This window comes from Anas acuta, chromosome 4 (assembly GCF_963932015.1).
Source record: "Anas acuta chromosome 4, bAnaAcu1.1, whole genome shotgun sequence".
In the NCBI taxonomy this organism is placed as follows: domain Eukaryota; kingdom Metazoa; phylum Chordata; class Aves; order Anseriformes; family Anatidae; genus Anas; species Anas acuta.
In genome coordinates, this window is record NC_088982.1 from 18,398,964 (window position 1) to 18,421,380 (window position 22,417).

The 22,417-nt window shown below is 43.5% G+C and overlaps 1 protein-coding gene across 3 annotated transcripts in view; it reads right to left on the reverse strand.

Moving 5' to 3' along the window:
* PPARGC1A (PPARG coactivator 1 alpha) overlaps positions 1 to 22,417 on the reverse strand; it is a 359,215-nt gene that overhangs the window by 56,077 nt on the left and 280,721 nt on the right. For 2 of the 3 annotated variants that reach the window (XM_068680032.1, XM_068680031.1), the window contains exon 2: positions 4,042 to 4,221. In XM_068680032.1, coding sequence (XP_068536133.1) covers positions 4,042 to 4,221 — 180 coding nt within the window. Of the gene's footprint in view, positions 1 to 4,041; positions 4,222 to 9,293; positions 9,645 to 22,417 lie in introns of those variants that run through there. The other variant, XM_068680033.1, reaches the window with a different exon arrangement.

Below are 22,417 nucleotides of genomic sequence, written 5' to 3' on the forward strand. Positions count from 1 at the left end.
CATCTTTTGGCAGCCTACAATAAAGCATAGTAGCCTATTTAGGCTTTCCAAAAACACAGCACATAGTGTGGTCTTGAAAAGTAACCTGGGCTACACCTATGCAAAACAATTAAAAATAAAGTCATCAAATATGCTGATCGTCTCTCCGGAATAGAGAATTATGTAAGTAACTGAAATCCACAGACAGGCAGGCAATTCAGGTTTTCTGAAGTCTACTTAAAAGCTAAAAAAGTGTTTTTTTTCAAGTATGAGAACACCACACTTCCAAATCGGTATGACTTTACGCAAGTTCATTACACTTTAATAGGCTATTGCCTATCTATAGGCTGCCTTTTCTCTTTACCTAAATTGAGCTATTTATAAGTAAGGCCAACAAAGCAATATATCCACTGTAGATACCTTCTTCTCTCTCCATAATGCTCGGCACGGTTCATAAATAATTTTAAATATGACTAACCTTCCATGACAGGGTATGGTATATTTGAAGAAGCCTCAGGGGACAACAGTTTTTGTAACCAAAAAGCCTTCTTATTCATGTCACATCAAGTTCTACGGTTATTCACGTGTTCACATAGCATTGGCTTGGAGAATGGAAACCTCATTATTTTGATTTTCTAAAAGAAACTAGATCAATTTTTTACCAATACAATTTTTTAAAGGCTGGTTCTTTGTAAAAGCAAATAATGGAAGTGAATGGTGCAGTGAAACATCTAAATAACCGATCTTAGGTGACTTGTTAACTATTTAGTTGCACAAACTTGCGTCAATAGACAGCAGCCTTAGGAATAATAACTTATCCATTTTGTCTTTCCAGCAGTCAGAACAATAGTCAAAGAAAAACAGGTGAAAAACACAAGTTATCAAGCTGTGAACAGAAGGAAATCAACTAATTGATAATATGCATACATACAGACATTGGTAAGAAACAGACGGGCTTGGTTCAGGATCTGTTACACTGCCATGTGAGCAGAATAATGCAGCAATGGATTAGGTACTTCTGCAAGATACTGGTGTGCTTTAGTACTAGAGGGAAGGCCAATATCTCATCACACCTAAGCTGATGGGAGCAGGAACTTATACTCAACAGTTACACGCTATCTAGACTAATTGAACCTTTATCTCATTTGGCTCCTAGTTGCTACCATAACTATTAATAATTCGTCATCCATGAGACTTCCAGAGCTACTGGAATTGCCTAAGCTTGTGGGTGCTCAGCTCAGGAGAGCTTCCAGGAACATGAATTGCAGAAAGCCTGAAAATTCACTTTCTGAAATAAAATATTTAAAAAAAAAAAAAAAAAAAGTTTAAAAAGTGCACCAGCTTGAGACAGCCAGGAACTTTGTAAAAGGATTTTTCAACACAGGCCCTGACCTAGTCAAAGGCAGATGTAATGCATTCGTAACTTAAAGGACAGTGCACTTCATTCAAGGTTAGATTTTGCAATTAACACTACCTGGCTTGTGCAATTAACACCGTACTTGTGCTTTTCAATATTGTTTGCCATTCCTGTTCTTTCCCTTCCAGTCCAAAGAGACTGTAGTTCTATTTTGATATGACTAGGCCTCATCTGGAAGCTTAACTTATATAAAACTTATTACTCCCATGATGATATGAGAATCAAAAAAAAAAAAAAAAGTTTTTTCTTTAAAAAGCAAAGCCAATGTGGATCAATATGGAAAAATCCAGAGATTACCAAATGGGAAACTGCGTAAAACTTCCATTCTCTGTGCTAAAACAAATAGTTCCTCACAGAGTATCTGAGATAATCTCTGGAGAAAGAACACATCTTCTTCTGTTCTTGAGCACCCCCAGTCGTCACATTACAGAGCGGCAGAGAGGAGAAATAATGCTATGTATCCAGCTGCACAATGGAGACCGGGGACAGGGTTAATGGATGGGAAGAGAGAATAGCTCTTTCCTTCCCATTTTCCTAGGCCAAGCAACCAAGAAATGGAAATAAAACACACTACGAAAATGAAAACGGTCTTGTCCTAGCACTGCAGCACTGCAAGATGCTATTAGAGAACAGTTTGTCCCTACAGGTAAGCTTGGGCCCATCTGTGCTGTCAGAGACAGCAGTGCGTCCTCTCGCTGAAGTCGATGAGTGCTAGGGAAGCCAGGCATTTGCATAGAGGACAGCAGAATTTGTCCCAAAAGGAAAGTAGCATATTTCACTTCCAAACCATTATTTCTGACCTATCAGTTGCTGCCTAGATGCATCCCCCCAGCTGCATGCCACTGATTTCTCCACACTGGGTCTTCAGATGCATGCAGGCCCATGAGGCTCCTGTAAGGACCAGTACCTCCGTGTCACCGTGTGCCAGCAGGGTTACGTACCAACCTGTACACCCGTCTCACTGTCTGCAACACGCTCTGATTTCAGAACTGGAACTGCCTGATTTAGGAAGTGACAACTGCTATCCAATTGCTAACCTTACATTTCGAAAATCTGTATTTTCCCCTGATTCTTCCAGAAGAAAAATGCCTCTTCACATGGCTTTCAATAAATGAGGAAAAATACATATACATTATTAAAAAAGCAAACCCACTCTCATCCAGTGTTAATTCTGATATCAGCTGCCCAATGCCTTCCTGCTATTGACACCAAAAATTTACAAGCAGACCGGCTATACCCCACGTGAGGGGTGCAACTGAAATCCAAGCACAAGACACAGCTCTGAAACTTTGCAAAATGTGTCGTGGGACATTATAAAACTGCTGAAAAAATGAGGGTCTAAGAACAGGGTTAATTTCATTCTGATTTGAATAAAATTAATTCCAAACTGCTTGGATGTAAGTGACAGAAAGATTGAATAGAGAGGGCCAGCTTCTGCTATCAGTTACGCTGATAAATATAAATCCTGAGTAACCTTATCAGCATCAGGGAGATCACCGTGCGTTTATGGCTGTATACAAAAAAGAAGAATTTCATTCAGGACATCTTAGGCAAGCTATATTTTACCTTCAGAAGCATTTTGCTATACTGTGGCAGTTAATCTTTTCCAGCTATTAAGCTCCAGAGTGATCTTTCGGGGCTTCCCCCGGCAAGCGGGGCCAGCCGCAGTTCCTGGAGCTGCCGAGGCCACGTGAGAGGCGGTACCAACAGCTTACTGTTGCACAAGGTCTTCCTGCCAGCTAATCAATTTATTGTCCAATTTCCCGGTCCGTGGACAATCTATTGCATTTTCTATCATCGCAGAGGGAGGGTGGCTAGGGTTCGGGGGGGCACAGCAGCCCCATCACTATGGGGTGGAGAATCATGAAGGTTTTACACAACAAAAGGAAGAAGACTGGAGACAGAGATAAAGAGACCACTGCCCTCCTCTTGTACAGCTTGAACCCCAAGGCAGTATTTTAAAGAAAACGTTTAAATCTCTCCTACCACCCTTCAACTTTTACTTTCAGACCGCTCTCTGCCAGGAGATCTACGAAACATCCCAAACGATGAGCTGGTTCCTGAGCGGTAATGCGACCAGCAGCCCTCACTGCCTTGCCTGCTATATCCACTCATTTCCCCTTCCATATTCAGCCTACGAGGACCTTTCAATCTGTGTGCAAAGTGCTCTGAGAGGAGCCTTCTGACACAGTAAAGCCCTTTACAAAATAGGCACCAGCTCCAGCTCTCCATCGGCTGGCTGCTGTGCTGCACTCTGCTCCTTTCCAGGGACTGCAAGAGGAAGACAGCAAACAGGTTTCAACTTCTGTTTTTCCTCATAACTGACAATTGTGCAACACCTCGTCGTTACGCCACAGCACAGCGTACTCGAGGCACTCTTCAGCCGTTTCCTTTCAGAAATCAAAACTTCCATTTAATTCTTTTCAAGGCTTTTTTTTTTCCCCCCTCTCTCCAGATCACAGGCCTGCTTTTGATCATGAGGATTAAAGGCGCCAGGCAGAACCTGTAACGCACATCATCACGTTTGCTGTCTCTCAACAGGGGAAAAATAGTAAACCCGTTGTCCACCAGGCTTAAAAAAAATGAAAGAAAAAAAAAAAGCAAGCAAATGCCTTGCAGCGTGCACTTGAATCGCCTTGCCTTACCTCGAATATATTGGCGGGTTCATTGCTGTACTGGTTGGAGATGATCTCTGACTGGTCGCTGTACCACTTGAGCCCCCCCAGAAAGCTGTCCGTGTCCAGGTCGTTCACGTCTAGTTCGGAGAGGTCAAGTTCTGGGAGATCTGGGCAAAGAGGCTGGTCTTCGCCAACCAGAGCAGCACACTGCAGGAAACAGCAATGCAGAAAGAGTTTCATTAATTGCCAGGAATCTATTAACTTTAATATCATGCGATAAGAACTAAGCCTCGATTAAGCTATGGCACGGGGTCACTAGAATTGTTTTCTGAAAAAAAGACAACAAACCACTAACTATTAGATCCTTGTTAGCCCTGCACAGGTATTCAAAGAAGAGGGGGGAATAGGAGGATGTAAGCTGACTTCTCTAACATGTCTCTGTACAGGAGCAATCACTTTCCTTCTCCCTACCCTCTTTCACAACAACAGTGTCCAAAGGTTTATAAAATCCAACAGCAGAGGCCAAAGCACGGCCTTATTCTTCTGCTGCTTCAGAGCAAACCGGTGCAGGTACAAGTTACAGCTGAATACCTCTGGGCAAGGTCTTTCCTGCATTTCCTGATGCATTCAGGTTAAAGATGCACAGCCTGTTCCAGCCTCCAGCCCTGGAGGCGAGCTCAAGCTGGACATACTCACACTCGCTTCTGCAGATCTTACCATAGTCCTCCAGGTCAGCAGACTAAAAGATGCACAGAGCACGACTACCAGGTATGCAGCAGGGTCCTGGCCCCCGAAATGTGCTCTGAAACATCCCCGTGTTCACGTCAGGGTGACAGGCACAGTCAGTCCATGGAGCCTTTCACCTGCTTCACACGCTACCTTTTCACCATATGGCAAGTACGTGCATTGACCCAGGCCAAGAGCTTCCACCCAGCCCCATAACTGTCCCCAGACAGTGGCTGTGGTGAGGAAACCTGATGGTTTCCTTTCCTCTGGCAGCCCAGCAGCGTGCTACTGCTGACTCGATAACCCTAATGGAGAGGGTCCATGAAACACTTTGATTTAGGTAGGAAACCAAGTCTGATCTGCACGGAGACACTTCAGCAGTGCCAAATGTTTTTGTCTCCATGACTTGCGATTAGAGTAGTGATAAATACAAATAAACCTGGAAAAAGTATCCTTTTAAAAGCTAGGACGAAGCTGATAGAGTACTGACTAACCTACTAAGCAAGAAAACCATTAATACAACACGTCCACTTTAGCATGGCAATTGAAACGCACCAAACCCAACTCTCAGTTATGGAAAACATGCGGTAACAGTTTGGCAAGTAACGGGGCCCCGTACGTCAATGCTGCTGGATGAAGCAACTCCTCCTGCACTGTACCATGTACCCTTGGGACCCATCCCCAAACATCTACCTGGGCACGGTGCAAAACACCCTTACGTTCCTTAAAGCTGCCACGGTGCCAGGCACTGAATGGTTAAAGCATAAATCTGCTGTGTCTCAGGGCTTCCACACTGAGTATTTCTCACCCCATGTTTAGGGTGGTCAAGAGCCTGCCCAGACAGCAAGACCTCCTCCACTCCCGTCAGCAGACTGGGTGGCTGGAGCGATTTCCCAACTTGTGTTTGGATTGAAGTCAACCCAGAAAACGCCACTTTCTGGAGAGGCAGTAACACGGTGTCCACTGATGCGAATTGCTCAACACTTGGTTATGTCACTCTCTGAAGGACCGCCTTTCACGGGCACGCAAGCAGGAGCTGCTGAAGGTGAATTTCATTGAGGTTTTGTCTCCAGGAGCCTTGCTGCACCCGCAGCGCACGGGCTGCATGCAGCGGCACAGCCACCAGCGACAATTTTGTCTGCTGGCACAAGGGCTCGGTGCAGCTGGTGCGAGCTTTTATTCTGTGGACAACTTTTACGTCTACCAGGACGCAATGAGATAGTCACGTAACAGGCCAAGGGGCAAGGCAGGTTGCAAAACGAGGCTCTGAGATAGCACTTGCTCCGATTTCCATTACTTAAGGGGCTGCAGAACTTTACCAAGTCAAAACCTCACTTAGGTCATTTTTAGTGCACACCTTTTTTTTTTTTTTAGTATTATTTTGGTCATAGAAGAAAACAAAGAAAAAAATTAAAGAGTTCCCTCTTCTTTAGTGCTAGACATAACCTTCCAGAAGCAATCTTATAATGCAGAGATGACCTTTTTTTGATGCTTGGCTGAAATCTCTGATCTCATTAAAGGATAATCTAGTTTTTGACTGAAAAGGTAGATTCTCAGCATCATTCTCAGGTTTGTGTTGTGGAGGTCAGTAGCTTATAACTGATGCCGTAGACTTGTAAAGTATCCTGCTGATCTGTTTCTGCTTTCGTTTGTAAAAATAGCTTCAGTCTGTGAACCACCTACTTAAAGATGTTAACTCTTGGTAATATGCATTTCCAAATTCTTACGATGGGCTTTTGAAGGAACATAAATAATTGTATTTAAAAAAATAAATCCTGCTCACCACAGCTTTCTTTTGCCTGTAATGACTGCAATGTCACTTAAAAAATGTAATTGCTTAAATGAAGTATATATGCTCTTGCCGATGTTGACATGATAATAAAATCAATGTTTCTGAATATGACATTACGCTTCTAATCTGAGACACATTAGTAGCAAGTGTTCCTGTTATTAATTTATATTTGGCCTTTGGATGATGCCAGGTTTAACACTCCAAGTCCTAAAACTGTCCTCATCTGACATGCTGATATTTGCTGTTTGCCTATACATCTGTAACAGGTGCACCTGCATTGCTATGATACATTTTTCCGTCTTCCCACCGTTATTTGATATAATAGTTACCCCATAACTGTGGCCTTAATTTCACAGTATCGTTCAGAAAGATAAAGCAGTCACTAAACACAAAAGGCTAATTACTGTGCGTTATTTCACTCCAACAGACTTTTTTTTTTTTCTCTTAGTTCAGGCGCAAACAATAAATTAGCTTAACTGCACTGATGATAATGAATCATTATAATTAAGTATAATTCTCCATTAACCTTTTGAATGTTTTTGTGCCTCTGAAGGTAAATCAAAAAAAAAAAAAGAAGAAGAAGAAGAAAAGAAGAAGACTGGACTTGTGCCACATGAATTATATTAATGAAAAAATAATCTTTGTTTTATTTTTAACAAGTTTTTCAAAGAGCCGAGGGGGCTAACCCAGGAAAGAAAGACAGACCTGACAGAATGTGTGTCATGTGGGTTCTCTCTATCAATCCTCGCAACCTTACTGTACATCACCTTCATTAAACTGTGAAACACTGGGGACGCTGATCAGCTACAGTGATGCAGGCCTTTATTAAGCAACACGCCATCCTGTCATTATGTGAGCGAGAATCTAATACATTTTAAGTTGACAGCAAACATTAATGATTCAAAAAATGAAGGCTGCCTCCGGTACCTGCCGCCTGCAATATTTGAGATCGGTAAAGGTGATCCCCAGAGCCAGCACAGCAGGCAGGCACTCCTGTGCTGCTCCAGAAAGTGCAGTGCAGGAGCACGTTGGTAAAATCCTACCAACAGTTAATCCATCCACCGCACAATTAATATTAAGATCAACCCTTTTTTTTTTTTCCTCTTTTTTTTTTTTCCCCCTCCGCACTATGAAAAGTCATTGACATAAATTATCCATTCCGTTTCTAGCTTGAAATTACTGCAGGAACTCTAGTGATTAAAATAAATCTTCAATATTTCCATATAACTGGTTCCTCAATCAGCTCCTAGCAGCATTAGGAATAATACATGATGGAAAAATGAAGCTCCAGCAGCAGAGACCCATGCTACAAGCCAGACAACAACCCACAGGATACTCCAGCTACTCAGAAACAATTAGGACTTTGGAGCCAGAAAGTCATCCACTTACAGCCTTGACTCATAATAGCTACAGGACATATGAATTATCCATATCTATTCCACTTTACCAAGGAATCAAAACAAGATAAGAGCAATTACAATATGCAAACAGAAATCAGCGGATACAATGGCAAGCTGCAAATATTTAAAACTCAACAAAAAGACTTAAGGACCCGCATGCATGCTCCGCCAGATAGGGAAACTGCACTGGAGAACGCTGCAAGGTTTTTACTTTAGATGGGTATCTCTGCATGGCGTGGACATCTTATTTAAAAGGCATCACACGTAACCTTTTTCTCCCTCCCCTGTTGCCTGAGGGGAGCGTTTTAAGCACTTATTCCAAGCTCGCAGCCGGGGGGTTAGCTCCTTCCAGCAGGTCTGTGCTCTGGCTTCCTCTCGACGGGCTCCACAGAAAGTTTGCCTCGCTGCCCAAGTTGCCCGAACTTTGAGGTAAGGCTCCCTTCTGCCGAATGCAAACGCGCAGAAATCCTCACGCCTCACTTTATACTCCAGAGATTACCAGGGAGCTGCTTGCCTTTTCTTTTCTTTTCTTTTTTTTTTTTTTTTCCTTTCCTCCTTTATGAATTGTAGCCAGCAGAAGCTGTGGGTTTGATGTATTGCCGTCTATTTTTACACAAGCAGCAGCGGCGGCGGTGGCAGCAGCAGCAGCAGCAGCAGTTCGCACAGTCCTGCATAAACTCTATTCTCACGGTTCATCCTCTTGTCTCTGTCGTGCAGTGGCATTTAACCGTTTGTTGGACTACTTGGGCCGACCGGGAGCCCTGCTCTACAGGACATTAGCTACGGGATAATCATTCCAAGACAAAAGAAGCAGGGCAGCGTCTACTTCCAGAAATCTCTCTTAAAAGCATCTAAAGCAAAACCCCAGGGTGTTCGTTCCTGTGGGGGGGGTTCAATTCTGCAGCTGACAAACAAGGAGGAAACCTGCCACAGAGCAGAGTGAAACGAGCAAGGAAAATAGGAAGCCACTGGTTAATTTAACTTCTTCTTCCCTTTTTTTTTTTTTTTTTTTTTGGAAAAAACAAATGTTAATCTTATTCTAAACAAACATGGCATTTTTCCAACCAGGCCACTAAACGCCACTGGAAAGACTTCAGACACTGATTCATATCAATATCTTGGAGCATAAATATTGCATATGACGGGGGAGAGCGAGCCAGAGGCACATGCAAATAGTTTCCAACTGCAGGAGATACCGATGACAGGAGCGAAGCTTTGATTTGCTCAAGGCACCGCGGAGTAACCTTAAAATAGCAAACTTACAGGAGTTGAGATAAGGCTCGGACCTGCTCGCAAAGTCCGCCGGCCGGCCCGTTCCTCCGGCCGCCCCCCGAGGGGAGCCCCCCGCGCCCCCCGCTCACCTCGATGTCACTCCATGCAGAGTCCTGGCTGCACATGTCCCACGCCATCCAGCTCCCGGACCGCAGCGGCGCAGCTCGCGAACTACAACCCCGAGCCGGGCAGGGAGCACAGGCGCATGCAGGCGACGAGCCCCTCTCTGAGCGTGAACCGAAGGCACCTGTCTTACTACTGCTCCCCGTCACATGACAAAGCTATTAAAAAGTAGGCTGGGCTGTCACTCATCCTGCCTTCTTGTGCCGCCGCTCCAGCCGTGACGTCGCGCAGAGGCAGACCCAGGCGGAGGCGAAGTAAATCTTCCTAAAAGCCACTCAGACCTTTGAGGCTCCAGCACCACGCTGTGATTAAAATCGCATCGCCGCGCCACACCCCCGGAATTGTGCCGCTGCCTGCCATGCAACAGCTCCCGTCCCTTGCCGTCTGCCTTTTTTTTAATTTCTTCTTTTTTTTATATTTATTTTTATTTTTTTCTTTTGGCCAAAGCAAACAATGTGCAGAGCTGTATTTACAATTTTAAAAAAAAAAGTAAAGAAACTCGGAGGAGAGCTGCAGCACGTGCGCCCTGAGCAGCCTCCAGCCTCTCCGGGCGGCCACCGCAGCGCGCTTCAATCTGGGGATGCGAGCCTGGAGTTGGGCAAAAGTTACAGCATGGGATGGCATTTTGTTTTCACTCGGGGATTTTACACCTGGCAAAGTTAATTTCTCATTGACAACTGCACCAGAGCTAGGTTTTTCCACCAGCAAACACACTGGCAAAAAAAAAACACACTATTGCCCAGGGATGGAGTAAGTATTGATAAAAGCCAGTCCTGCAGTTACCTCACCTGCGACAGCAAGGGAGCCAGATCCCGTTTTCCAGCTGAATTACAGCATTTCTCAGCTGCTCTTTAGTCATTTCTGTGTCTCAGTGCACGAAACCAGTGTTACAACATGCAACTGCCCCCGTCCTGCCCAGGACTGCGTGGGTTCCTGCCTGCATTTCCCTATAAGCACCAGTGCGTCTGCCTCGCCTCCGGGTGCATTTCTGTATATACACCATGTACCCACCCCTCTGACCTGGGCTGAGTGTTTTCTCTTTGGGAACACACACAAAAAAAAAACCTTGTCACTTGAAAACACCAACCTGCCATTAACAGGAGGGTTTCTTGGTTTGAGCAGCTCGCTTGCTGAGACAACAGGGGCTGCTGCTGCAGGTGCAACTGGTTTATGGTGGCACCGTCCACTGAATACATAACAAACCCAAGGTACCAAATATACCTGCAAAACACTTCCCACATCAGGAAAAACAAATAAATAAAGGTCTTGTTTAACTAGCCCCACCTGCCTCCTTGTTTTCTGGAGTTGTGTTGTTTTAATTAGCTGGGTTCAAAAGTCTTGTAAAAATGTAAGCACTGGATCCATCGCGCTGGGCTCCCAGTCAAAGTCACCAAACTATAATTGATCATCCTCCTTGTCATGAAATATTCATTTTCATTGTTATTTGCAAACTTGAGCATTCTAAAGGCTAAATGAATTCAATTATTATACCAGGCTATGACGATTTCGCTGAGAGAAAAAATAAATAAAAAGAAGAACAGTTCTTGAAACAGCCTTTTTCCCACAGATATTAAAAACTTCAGAAATTGTTGTAAGTCTCAGATACATTCTCGGCTTATTTGTGTTCCCTTGTAATTCATTATTGCCAGTTTTCCCCGCTTGTGCTTAAGTTGCAAATCACATCACACTGTCATATTTTCACCAAGCACAGATGACAAAAATGGCATTGTTTTTACTTTACTTAATTAAAAAAAGCCACAGCAAAATACCGAACGACTACAGAAAGCCTTTCCTACGAATGATTAAATTAACGGCATTGCTTTGCTCTTGCGACTAAAAAAACCTAATTTCCTTCCCAATTATATGCTGATTTAATGATAAAACTGCAGTAAATTATTAAGATCTGGGGCAAAGGTGAGTACCTCTACCCTCCGAACAGTCAGCTGTGAAATAATGCTGGGCACCTGCCCGCCTGAAGTGCAGTCGGTTCTTATTAATTATTATCTGTGGATCCATGGCTGGTGGAATATTCTCCTTCAATACCTACTTATAATTGTGTTCATTGACTGTGCCGAATCCATCATCTTTTTTTTTTTTTCTTGAAGTTTTCATTCACACCTTTTATAGAAATGTATTTACACTGGAACATTTTATATTGCTGTTTTGGATATTTTGACCTGCTCATGTTGTTTCTATTTTCTACATTTCCACTTCACTGCTTTCCCTTCAAATTAGCAAGTTAACTGATAAATATAAACTGTAACCTTAGCGGTGCTCTCACCGTGCAAGCGTTAGAGATTGGAGAACTTTCTTGGTACATGGCAGGCAGAGCAAGCCATCTGTAATAACAACCGAGTCCTCCAGAGCTGTCCTACGGCCCCAGCCACGCCGCGGCTTGGACTTTGCTGGCAGCCCCAGTGCCACCTGGCAGGGATGCCAAGCACGATTCAGACTACAAAAGACCACGAGGTTTAAACAAGGGTTCCCCACAGCTCGGGAGGAATTCATTTATTTTTAACCGAACTGTCCGACCCAGGCCATATATATAAATTTACTAACAAGGGCCTTTTTTCATGTCTTAACGTGCTGGGTTTTTTGGGCATAGTGTGTCTAGGAGGAGAAAAGAGGGGAAGGCAGTTGCAATGGGCTCGTAGCTTGGGAACTGCGCAGCCTCAGCACATGTAAATGAAGCCCGTGAAACAGAGCCAGCACCTAAGCCTCCCTCCTCAAAGAAACCTTGTCTTCTGAAAAGTCCCCAGCAGCTTTAGCAGTGCTCTTGCCCAGTGTTTTGACAACATGAAAGAATTGCACAAACGTCTTTTCTGGGGCAATATCTGAGTACGCACACACGATTTTGTTCCGTAACAAACACAAAGAGAACTCTCTTGTGGCTGGTGAAGTCTGCGGGTCCAGTTGACCCAACCTGTTCTGTCGAAATGCCTGCTGTAAAATCCCCCTCCTTCACCACATTTTCCTCTTTCCAGGTTACTCCATACCTAGTCTCAGCAATTCTCCACTTTTTCCCCTTCTCCTTCTTCATGGGACATAATTCATGAATGCACTGGTAAACCTTCCAACTGCACTGGGGCAGATTCCCAAAGCCTGATCCATATTTTAACAGGATTGCAAGGTATGGCTCCTGGCAACGACAGGGAAGAGGATTCAAGGACCAAAGTCTTTAAGCTCTCTGTCCTTGTCTTTTTCCTGGATTCAGCATTCATTCAGTCTCTTTCTCTTATTCTTTCACCCACTTTTTTTTTTTTCCCCAATTGTGGTCATTTTTGTTCCCTGTAACTTAGATATCTCAGATATATTAGATATCTTGCAGCCCCCTGACTTTGAAATCCAAAACTGAGCCCCTTCATCACAACACCGACCAAGTTTCTTCCTTTGCTTCCAGACTGTGGTGCTTGCTGATTTTCAGCAAAGTTGGCTAATACCAGTGAAGTAAGGGCAATCAAACTTGAATTAAAAAAACAGAAGAGGTTTGCAAAACAGATCCCCCACCAGTGACACCCTTTCCCCTCGACCCTCCACTTGTGAGTGTCCTTATAGCAGATACTAAGCCAACTACGTATTTATAAAAGATCAAACCACACTCCAAAGGTGTGTTAGTGTGAATGGTGTTCTATATAAAGTATATGTACCCTATTAATTTTTTATGAGAAATCTTCCTCCTGTGCAACTTTATTCTTATTTTCTCCACAGTCCTTCTGTATTTGTTTTCCATTCTGTTCTCTCTGTTCCACTTCCATCCTATTTGTTTTTTGTGTTTTTTTTTTTTTCCTTGTCAGTTTCTTTTCCTTATTTATCCAGCCCATCTTACCCAGAATATGCAGCCAGCAGCGTAGACCAGCATAAAAACTCCTTGAACTTCTGGGTTCATTGGTGCAGTAAGTTTACAATGCAATAAGGCAGTGTGCCCTCTCCAACTTTGCTAGGGCAGTTATTATTATTATTATATTTATTTTTTTTTTTACAGAGAGAAACCACGACGGTGCTCAGTACCAGCTCTCTGAAAGGCTCCAGAGATTGGGGCCAAATAAATTTCTGGCTGAGCCCTGGGCCACGGGCTGCTGTCTGAGTAGCGGTACACTACCGAGTCCAAAATAACTTTCTCCGAACAGTGATGCGTTACTGACATTACTGACACCAGGGTGAATTTTGCCACATCTGCCTCCACATACTGAGGGCTCAAATAAACAGTGCTGGATGCCAATGGAAATTGCTCGCCTGTTCCCATGCGGGTGGGCCTGACTGCGAATATTCACTATTCCTGCAGATCAGCTGATTATCAGCGGTAACCAGGCTTGCACACGTGCAACCCCTTGTAACTCGGTGCTTGTAAAACCTTCAGGAGTGCTGAAGTGCAGGAACATAGGTACCGACTGAAAGAAATCTTCCTAAATCTTCTCATACCTCCCCGAGCATTTCCCTCTTCACGAGCATATTTCACTTACTCATTACTAAAACAAGAAAGGCAAAGGCACTCCAGCTGATTACATAAAAAGTACATTTATCACTTGTTTCCCCCAACATTTGGAGCATATGTTCTCCAGGACCCACATTTTGTATGATTTGCAGGAAAATCCAGCTTGTCAGGCCTGTTAAAAGCAGCATGAACAATGTCTTTCACTCGGGTGTTACTGTTTCCCAGAGAGACTCATCTATAAAAGAGAATCTACATGTAAATTTATCGCCCCTATATGTTTGAGAAACGGAGCCATGAGAGCCCATCAGTTTCCTGGGGAGGCTTTGGTGCAGTTTGAGGGCAGACACCCAGGAAAGCAAAGGAAACAGATGCCTATTTTGCAGCTCCTTGCACACTGCCATGTCCTGCTCATGCAGGCAGGACCACACCAAAATTACACTGGTGCAGGTTTTGGTCATCTCTCCTTTACTCACCTCACTGCTGAGATTTCCTTGAAACAAGAGAAATCACAAAGTTCTTTTTTGCCTCTTTTGAGCCCTGGGAAGAGACCAAAAGCCCTCCCTGCCTACCTTGGATGCTCGCACAGCCCGTCAGGGGATGGGCAATTGTCTTCTCCAGCTCCAGCCACCAAGGGCAGAGCTTGTGAAAGCTTCAGGTATAAAGCCTGTAAGTTTCCACAAGGCCCTGGAAACCCCGCCCGGATTCTTCCTGTTAACCCTATTACCTTGCATCGTTTCCCTTGGGGCATCCAAAGTATTGCCCTGGAGCTCGTTTGCCGGCTTGTTCATTGTTAAAACCGATCTCATTTTTACTAACTTTTTCTGAGAGGGACCTGCAGGACAATCCCAGGAACAATCACCGGGGACTCGATACCCTAGGGAGGGTGAAAGATTCCCCGGAGCAATGTGCTGGGAGCCGAGGCTGCTCCAAAGATACCATCTAAACTGCTCTCTGAAGTGACTTGCGAGGCTGCCATCCTGCTGATACGTCCCAGCTGGAAATGGAGCCGTGGTGTCCTGGCTGCCACGGCACAGGAGAGCAAGCTCCCGGCCAGCTCCACTTCATGGAGGCCTTGAAGAAAAAGCAGAAGAAATTCACCTACTTTCATAACATCTCCGATCTGTTCTCCAAAATGGCTGGGGAAGCGATTGCAGTGGAGTGCAGCACAGCACTGGAGAGACGCTAACCTTTAAATACTCTGAAATCAAATCTTGTTTTACACAAAACTGCTATGGTAAAGTCGATGTGAATGAAGCACCTTTGAGTGAAGGAACAGAGGGAAAGGCAGTGGACAGCTTTAGTGCCTCCTAGCAATTTTTTTTAATAAACTGGAGATGACAGACAGCCTTACCAACACATCTCTCATCTTCAAATAAGACTTTCTTCAGACAGAGCTCAGTGGAACTGAGTCAGCCTTTTTTCTCGGGCCTAGCTCTTGGCATTTTTCATATTAAGACAAAGTATAATGTGGAAATAATTCTGAATGGTAGTCATCTGATCAGGTTTTACTAACACAGGCCACAGACACACTCTGCTACCATCTCAGGCAAACAAAATAAAATGAAGATATTACTCAGAACAAAAGAAAAAAGAAAAAAAAAAAAAAAGAAAAAAAGAAATCTGTGCTCATGAGCCAAGTAACCCTGTAAGTAACCCTTTCTCTGGGTCATGCTGGGCAGTGAAGGAAGGTGAGCTCCCAGGGAGCAGGCTGTAGGTGGGTACCAGTGCTTGGCACCGTGGTGGGCACCAGGCTGCTTGGCCTCCAGCAGCCCCGGAGCACAGCAAATGTTGCTGCCTCAGCTTCCCACAGCCCCTGCGCCCCGTTTTCCCAAGTCAGTCAAGGACAGGCCAAGAGGAGATGGGGTTACCTCACTGCAACAGCCAATGCTCCTGAAGGATCAGCTTCGCTTGACCTCTTAACTAGTGGCTCCTGCCAGCCAACACTGAGCCCAGGGGTTATTTTTAGTCAGAAGTCTTCATGAATTGCAGTTAACTTGCAATATGCAAACTAGCGACTAGTGCTAGAGGAATCCCTATAGGTTTCATGGTTCCACTCTGTGCTCAAAAGTCCAATTATTCATTTTTCTTGGAGCTGCAATATTAATCTAAAAAAGTTGCACAAATGGCAAGAGATGTCATGCTGCCTCCATCCCCAATTCAGAAAAGTGAAATAAAGGCAGATAAGCATTTAGCCCAGGGGTTATTAGCTGTACCAAATGCAGCTGTAAACCTTCGGAGGCTGACCCTCTGCTAGCAGTGCTTTTGACGAGAAATTTGTCAGTTCTCCCACCTTTGACTCAGGGCCAAACAAACCAGGAAGGAAACAGAAGGGGAGAAAGGCTAGCAATATGAAGGCTTGGTCTGAATTACTATTTTATTTTACTTTAGTTTAGTTTAGTTTAATTATTTTATCCAGACCACTTGTCTACCTACCTGCACAAGAAAACTCAGTAAAATATGGGGGTTAAAGAGGCTGGAACTGGTCACTGCTCCAAATCCCTTGGAAGGGAATGGGGATTCTTAAACAGGTTTAGGGAGGCTTTGAATCAGACCTTATCAGAGAAGATGAGGCCAGGACAGTTAAAAGCAGAAACTCCTCCACACATTTCCTCTGGTTTTCCTTTTGATACTGCTCAGGCTTCCCCAGCTTTTCCCTGTGAATGGAGCAGGGAAGAAATGCTGAGATTGCATCTGCTATCACCATTTTGTGTATCTTTGCTCCTGAGAAATTTAGTATTTGCCGAACATCATTTGCCCTGGGGCACTGGTTAGTCTCATCATTATTTTATAAGTGGGTACCAGCAAAGATTCATACCTCTTCCCCAAAAGAGCTATGGCTGTACTTCCATTACTTTATGCCAATCAACAGATAAGGCAAGTTTGCTACTTTCATGTTTATCCCTGATGGATCTCTACCGTCGTAAAATTCCCCGACAATCTGACACAATTAAACATTATTTGTAGTCTCTGCTCCGTCGAACTCCACATGCAGAATGGCAAGGCAGGGCAACGTATTTAAGCAAAAGCACTCCCACTAAAACAGAGACCTCCCCGCAGCGTGCCTTTTCCATTCTGTCCATTCCAGGCTTACCCGTCTTCTCTGAGGAACAAAGAACTAAGCAAAAATAGGAAACGTCAGAATGGAAGATTATTTTAATTTATGTTAAGAGTTGCTAAGCAAAAAAACAACTCTGAAAAACCAGCAAACCAACACCAAAGAGCACTTCATCATCATATTATTACCAATTTATTAAACCAAGATTGCATACAATGGAGAAATGGCTGTGACACCTCCCCTGGGGTTTTGGGGAGGTAGACCTCCAGCTGTTTCATTCTCACATGCAGTCCTGCTTACAAAGACATGGAAAAATGTTTGCGCTTCAGCTCAATACAATACAGTATCACATTGTTTGCAGATTTTCTTTAAGGCAGCATAGGCGTTTGCAAAGCAAACCAGAGATGTACACTTTGGGGAGACTGGGCTGCCACATTTAAAGTAGAGTGGGGCAACACATGGCAGTAGTTAATTTGTGTGTTGTTAATTTGTATCCCGGACAATGCTATAAATCGAAGCCTTGCTGACAATTCCTGCCCAGTAAACATGTTCAATCTCATCTCCCGTAAAAGGAGAGCAGGCGCTAAATAGCAACGCATTTTGATTTTCATTTAGCCACTTTAATGATAGGTGATGTTAGCGGAAAAGATCATTTATCTTCAGATTTATTTTATATGAGATAAAAGGCCTTGCCAATTTTTTAAAATTCATTTACACAAGTGAATAAATCTTCCCAAACAATAAGTGGGAAAGTCATATTTCTTTAACTTTGCTAAAATCTGAAAATGCTGATCTGAGAGTGAAATAGACGGCACTGGCATTTTAATCAGAAATATAAAGGCTCCTCTTCTAAATAAGAGGCACGGCTTTACTTCAGAAAAAAAATCTCTCTGATTTAGAGAACGATCTTTTTTATGCATTTTGTCAAAAATCTCTGACAAATCAGGAGAGACACGTGCAATTTTTATATCACCTTCATTTTTAGATCAGTCCCAACGTGAAGGCTACCTAAAAATAGACAGAACCTAACCTTTCAAATATCTATACTGCTGCATACCAGAAATGCAAGCTTTCAGTGCCTCTCATGGCTTTCCGAGCCTTGTGCTGTGCTTGCCTCCTCTTCGAGCACGTTGCCCCATGTTGCACGCCACGCTGAGGCATGAGAGGCACTGCTAGTCCCAACGCACAGCACGTTGCGATATGTGATTTGTTTTGTTCAGGACGGGCAGCAAGACCATCAAAAGCAGCCTTCCCTTTCTGCAGGGCTGTTTGAGTTCACCACAAACACTGGCGGTACCAAACTTGACAAGGGAGGACGCGAAAATGCAGCTGTGCTGGCTGGCCCAGGAGCTCTGCTCAGAAAAGCGAGCTGTCTGTTTGCAACGTACCCCTCCTAAAATATGAAGGGGAACAGAACAATGTGCTCTTTTGTCTTATTGTTTGCTACAGTGCTGGCGGACACACTTCTAACCATTTAAAGATGAGGCTCTCCAACAGTGCCCCGAGCCCTGATTGACGGGTGTAGAGTTACAACCCGGCGGAATACGTGGTAGCTATTTCTTTGCATTGCACTTTCTAAATTGTGATTCTGCTTGGCCTTAACAGCATAGGTCAAATTCATCCCGAGCACAATCCAAGCAACTTCAGGTCAGTGGTACCTGAAAAATCAATAGCATTTAAGTTGATGAAGTTGTAACAAGGGTGATTCTGGCCCAGGCCATGCAAACACTCACTTGCTTTTATGGTATGTGTTCTTCCCTGGGTATTATGCTCCAATTAATATATTTTCATGTTTGCTACTGCTAAACACTCTGCTTATCAGGTTCTGAAACCACACTAGGAGTGGGTTCAGGAGAAATCTGTACTAAACCAGGCTGCGGGCTGCCCTGGAGGCTTGTAGTGACTGTGGCTTTTGCTTACATGCAATAGAAAATCACCCTTGTACCCGTTGTTAGCCAGCTACTCCCAGCAACAAGCTCGAAAGGACTTGTTCTTGTTTACTGTCAAGCTCCGCTCCAACAGAGTCAAAAGTTTATCAAGACGTTTTGCTCTGTCAAAAAATGAGCAAAATAACTTACGCTGATCAAACAATGAAACAAAGAAGCAACAGACTAAATGAGTTCTTTCAAAGAATTTTGGATGGAAAATGTCTTACCTGCTGACAGGGAGGCAAGAACAGCAAACAAAGGCATAGGAATAAAAACTATTCAATAAAATATCGATTTCATTATCACCACCTATTCAACTTAATTTTCTTGGCATCCATATCCCTAATGCAGGTTCGTGATAGATCGTACAATCACTTTTTAATTAAGCCCTACTGTGCTTTGTATTAAGAACAAGGCAGTAGACATTATGGCACAATATATCTACCAAAATATTTAATGCTTATCCTTTTCATTTTGGTATTTAAAAGTTGTTCTCTTAGGAGGTGGTATCAGTATTTAACAACATTCTTGACAGCCAGTATAAAAAACAAAAAGCTTCATACTTAATCTAGCCATGTCAAAACTGAAACCCCTTAAAATAATTGCTTTCTGAATATATGGTATTTCCATTGAATTATTTTATTATTACCCAGCTTTCAACATCTTAAGATGCAAAACTTGTTCCGTCTCTTACATACTGATGAGATACACGTAGCACGAGGCTGGAAAACTGATGTTTGACCAATACAGTTGAATGGTATATGAACCAGATGTTATCGCTTTACAAGAGAGATTTAACAAGAAGCGGTGGAAGACTAGAAGCTTCCCGAGGTGGTAGGATTTTCTCTCCCCCTCCCTCTTTTTTTAAGCTCTCTTTCGGTATATTGCAGCTCTGCTGCTTATGGTGGGGCAGATCCTGTACAAGGATCACAGCTTTTCTTCCAGTAGAGTACTGGCACTTTTCAGAGGGCAACATTCACTTTAATTACTAAAATGTACCCACCTTCTTCTTCCAAGGAAGAAAAGACTGTTGTTGCATATATAATGTGGCTTTAGTTTTTAATGCCAGAAATGAATCAGTAAACATAGCTACATTATGGTATACTATTTCTTATTCTGTACCCATAGTAACCAAATTAATCTCAAGGCACTGCTGGCATTATTTCAATCTGAAGCTCATACTTTGGATTTCACATAGGTGCCTTCATCCTATTCTTCTTCGCAACTAATAAAATGTAAATATATGGCAATATATTTATTTCTGGTTCAGTTCAAGTTGAGGAGTGCAGTACTTTGCAGAAACCTAATTAATATCAATCATACATTACAACACTGAGTGGTTTAGTATACAAAGAAATGGTGCTAGCACATGAGGATGAAATAGATGACCCAAGAATTCCTTTCTAGTCGTAACTTCTCTGTTTCTAGGATAGGGATGACCAGCTTTTCCTTATACTTCAAAGTCCATTTCAAGTGTCTGTCATGTACAGCCAAGAGCTGCTCTAAAAATATCACAATCCCCGCAGAAACAAGAGGAAGGAGACCTTGGAGCTGAAGACCCTGATGGCTCCCTCTGTCCCACCATGAGATGGGAGTGCACTGACAAAAAGCCGAGTCTCGTGGTGCCCCAGGAGTGCTGCCTTCAGTATCCCCCTCCCATATGTTTTTTCCACTGCAACCTAGCAGCTCCCAGCCCTCCACAAAATCCACTTGCCAGTGAGAAGGCATCGCCACAACCCAGCAATTATACCTGAACTGCTCAGGAGATGCAAGCAGCTCAACAGTTGTGTCATGGCCATCCTACTCTAGACTATGACAAAAAGAAACACAGCTCATTCTTGGGGCTGAATTAGGGCTACCTGAGACCTAAGGGACATTACTAACCCAAAGTTTCAAAATCATCCTTATTCATCACAAGCAGCCAGCAGTCCCAAAAAAGCAGCGAGCCAGACTGAGGAACAGAGGAGATGCTTCTGGCCGAGCAGAGGGACACAGCTGTGGCAAAGCTCAATTTTGGCTTATGGAGGTGTTCAAACACCACAGGGACACCTGAGCAAGCCCGCAGCCCATCTGTGCTGCCACCCCCAGGCCCTTCTGTGCCCCTGGGCATTCCCAGAGGGCTCCCCCCAGCCTTGAGCCGTGCCTGTCTATTTATTGCACCCAAGGGCACGGTACAGTCCTTCGTTTCCACAAACTGCTACAGAGTAAGGATTCCTAGAATGGCTCAAGCAGAGACTTACTCAAAACTGGGTACTTTCAGACTTCTTCTGTTCTATTCCAAATTACGTGCTTTGCCAGCTTCAAAAAAACAGATGGAAAATACATCCCTAAATGTGCACCCTTGTGATCACTCCAAAAGGAAAGCGGCACCAAGTAGCTTAAAACGTTTGCTAGAAAAAGTCTTTTCCATATCATGCAAATAGCAGACGAAAATAACTGCTAGGCAATTGATATACATACAAATATTGGTTATTTTAAACAGTAATTTGTTATTGAGGACATCTCACTGAAATATTATAATATTCAATTTCCTCTGCATTTGCATGGAAAAGGAGCTGGATAGCACATGATCATTCATTTAACTATTACATAAATATGTCTATCATAAGATCACACGGCTTTCAAGCCAGAGTTCAAACACATGTTTAATGCATGAGAGTATGATGAAGAAACTTGTGAACTCACGGGTCTCGTAGCCCAATCTCAATCAGATAGGGGCTTGGTGTAAATATGTACAGTATCATGTGCCTTCCAACAGCCCTGAGTCTCAAGGGAGCAGCCTGACACCAGCAAAGGAGACAGGTGGTTCCCTTTCCAACCGAGAAGGGGGGGAAAAAAAAAAGGAGTCAAGACGCCGTATAAATATAGCAGTATTTTTTGCTCGGTGTTTTGCTATGGTTTTCATCCCTTAATGAAACTTCAGTGCATGAACAATTCTCATAACATCTTTGCTACAAATCAGTGAGTGGATGTCATGTCCTAAGATATTTATAACCCTAAAGGTAAGGGTAAGTGATACTGTTTGCCAGCGCTGGTTCAGAAGTGCTGGAGTTTGTTTTTTTTTTGCCTTTTGGTTTGCTGAGAAAGGAGTGCCAAGAAGCCACAAGCCCCAAGTTTCCTTGCTTTAAATGTATCCCTTAACCTATAGCAGGTCGCTGTTAAAAATAATGCCCGTAAGAATGAAAGAACGACAAACAAGTCAATCACATGCGCCGAGCAGGTCACAACCGATTTTAGCTAGCTTGACTTTGTAAACTCCAACAGTGTGAGATATGCTATACCCTCCACAACCCGCAGTTGCTTGATTTTGAAGCTCACATTGCTAGAATTCACACATACACTAACCCGTGTATAAAATAACCCACCTCAGCCTTACTTTCCTATCTGCACACGGATGCCTTTTTTTTTTTTTTTTTTTTTTTTTTAACACAGTGACAGCCACTGCCTCTTAAACCATTTTCTTTTGTTGCATTTCCTTAGAAACACAAATCTTGTTCCTTGGCAGCAGTTGCTGTAAGTGCTGTACCACATGCCCAAACTAGTTCTCACTCACAGCTTTAATTCACAGTAAGTGGCACGAAAGGAGGTCAACACTTCTCAGAAACCACTTTCAGTTCTTTGCTGCTTCAGTATCTATTCTATAAAGCCATCCTCCCTAACAGAAAGTTGTTTCTC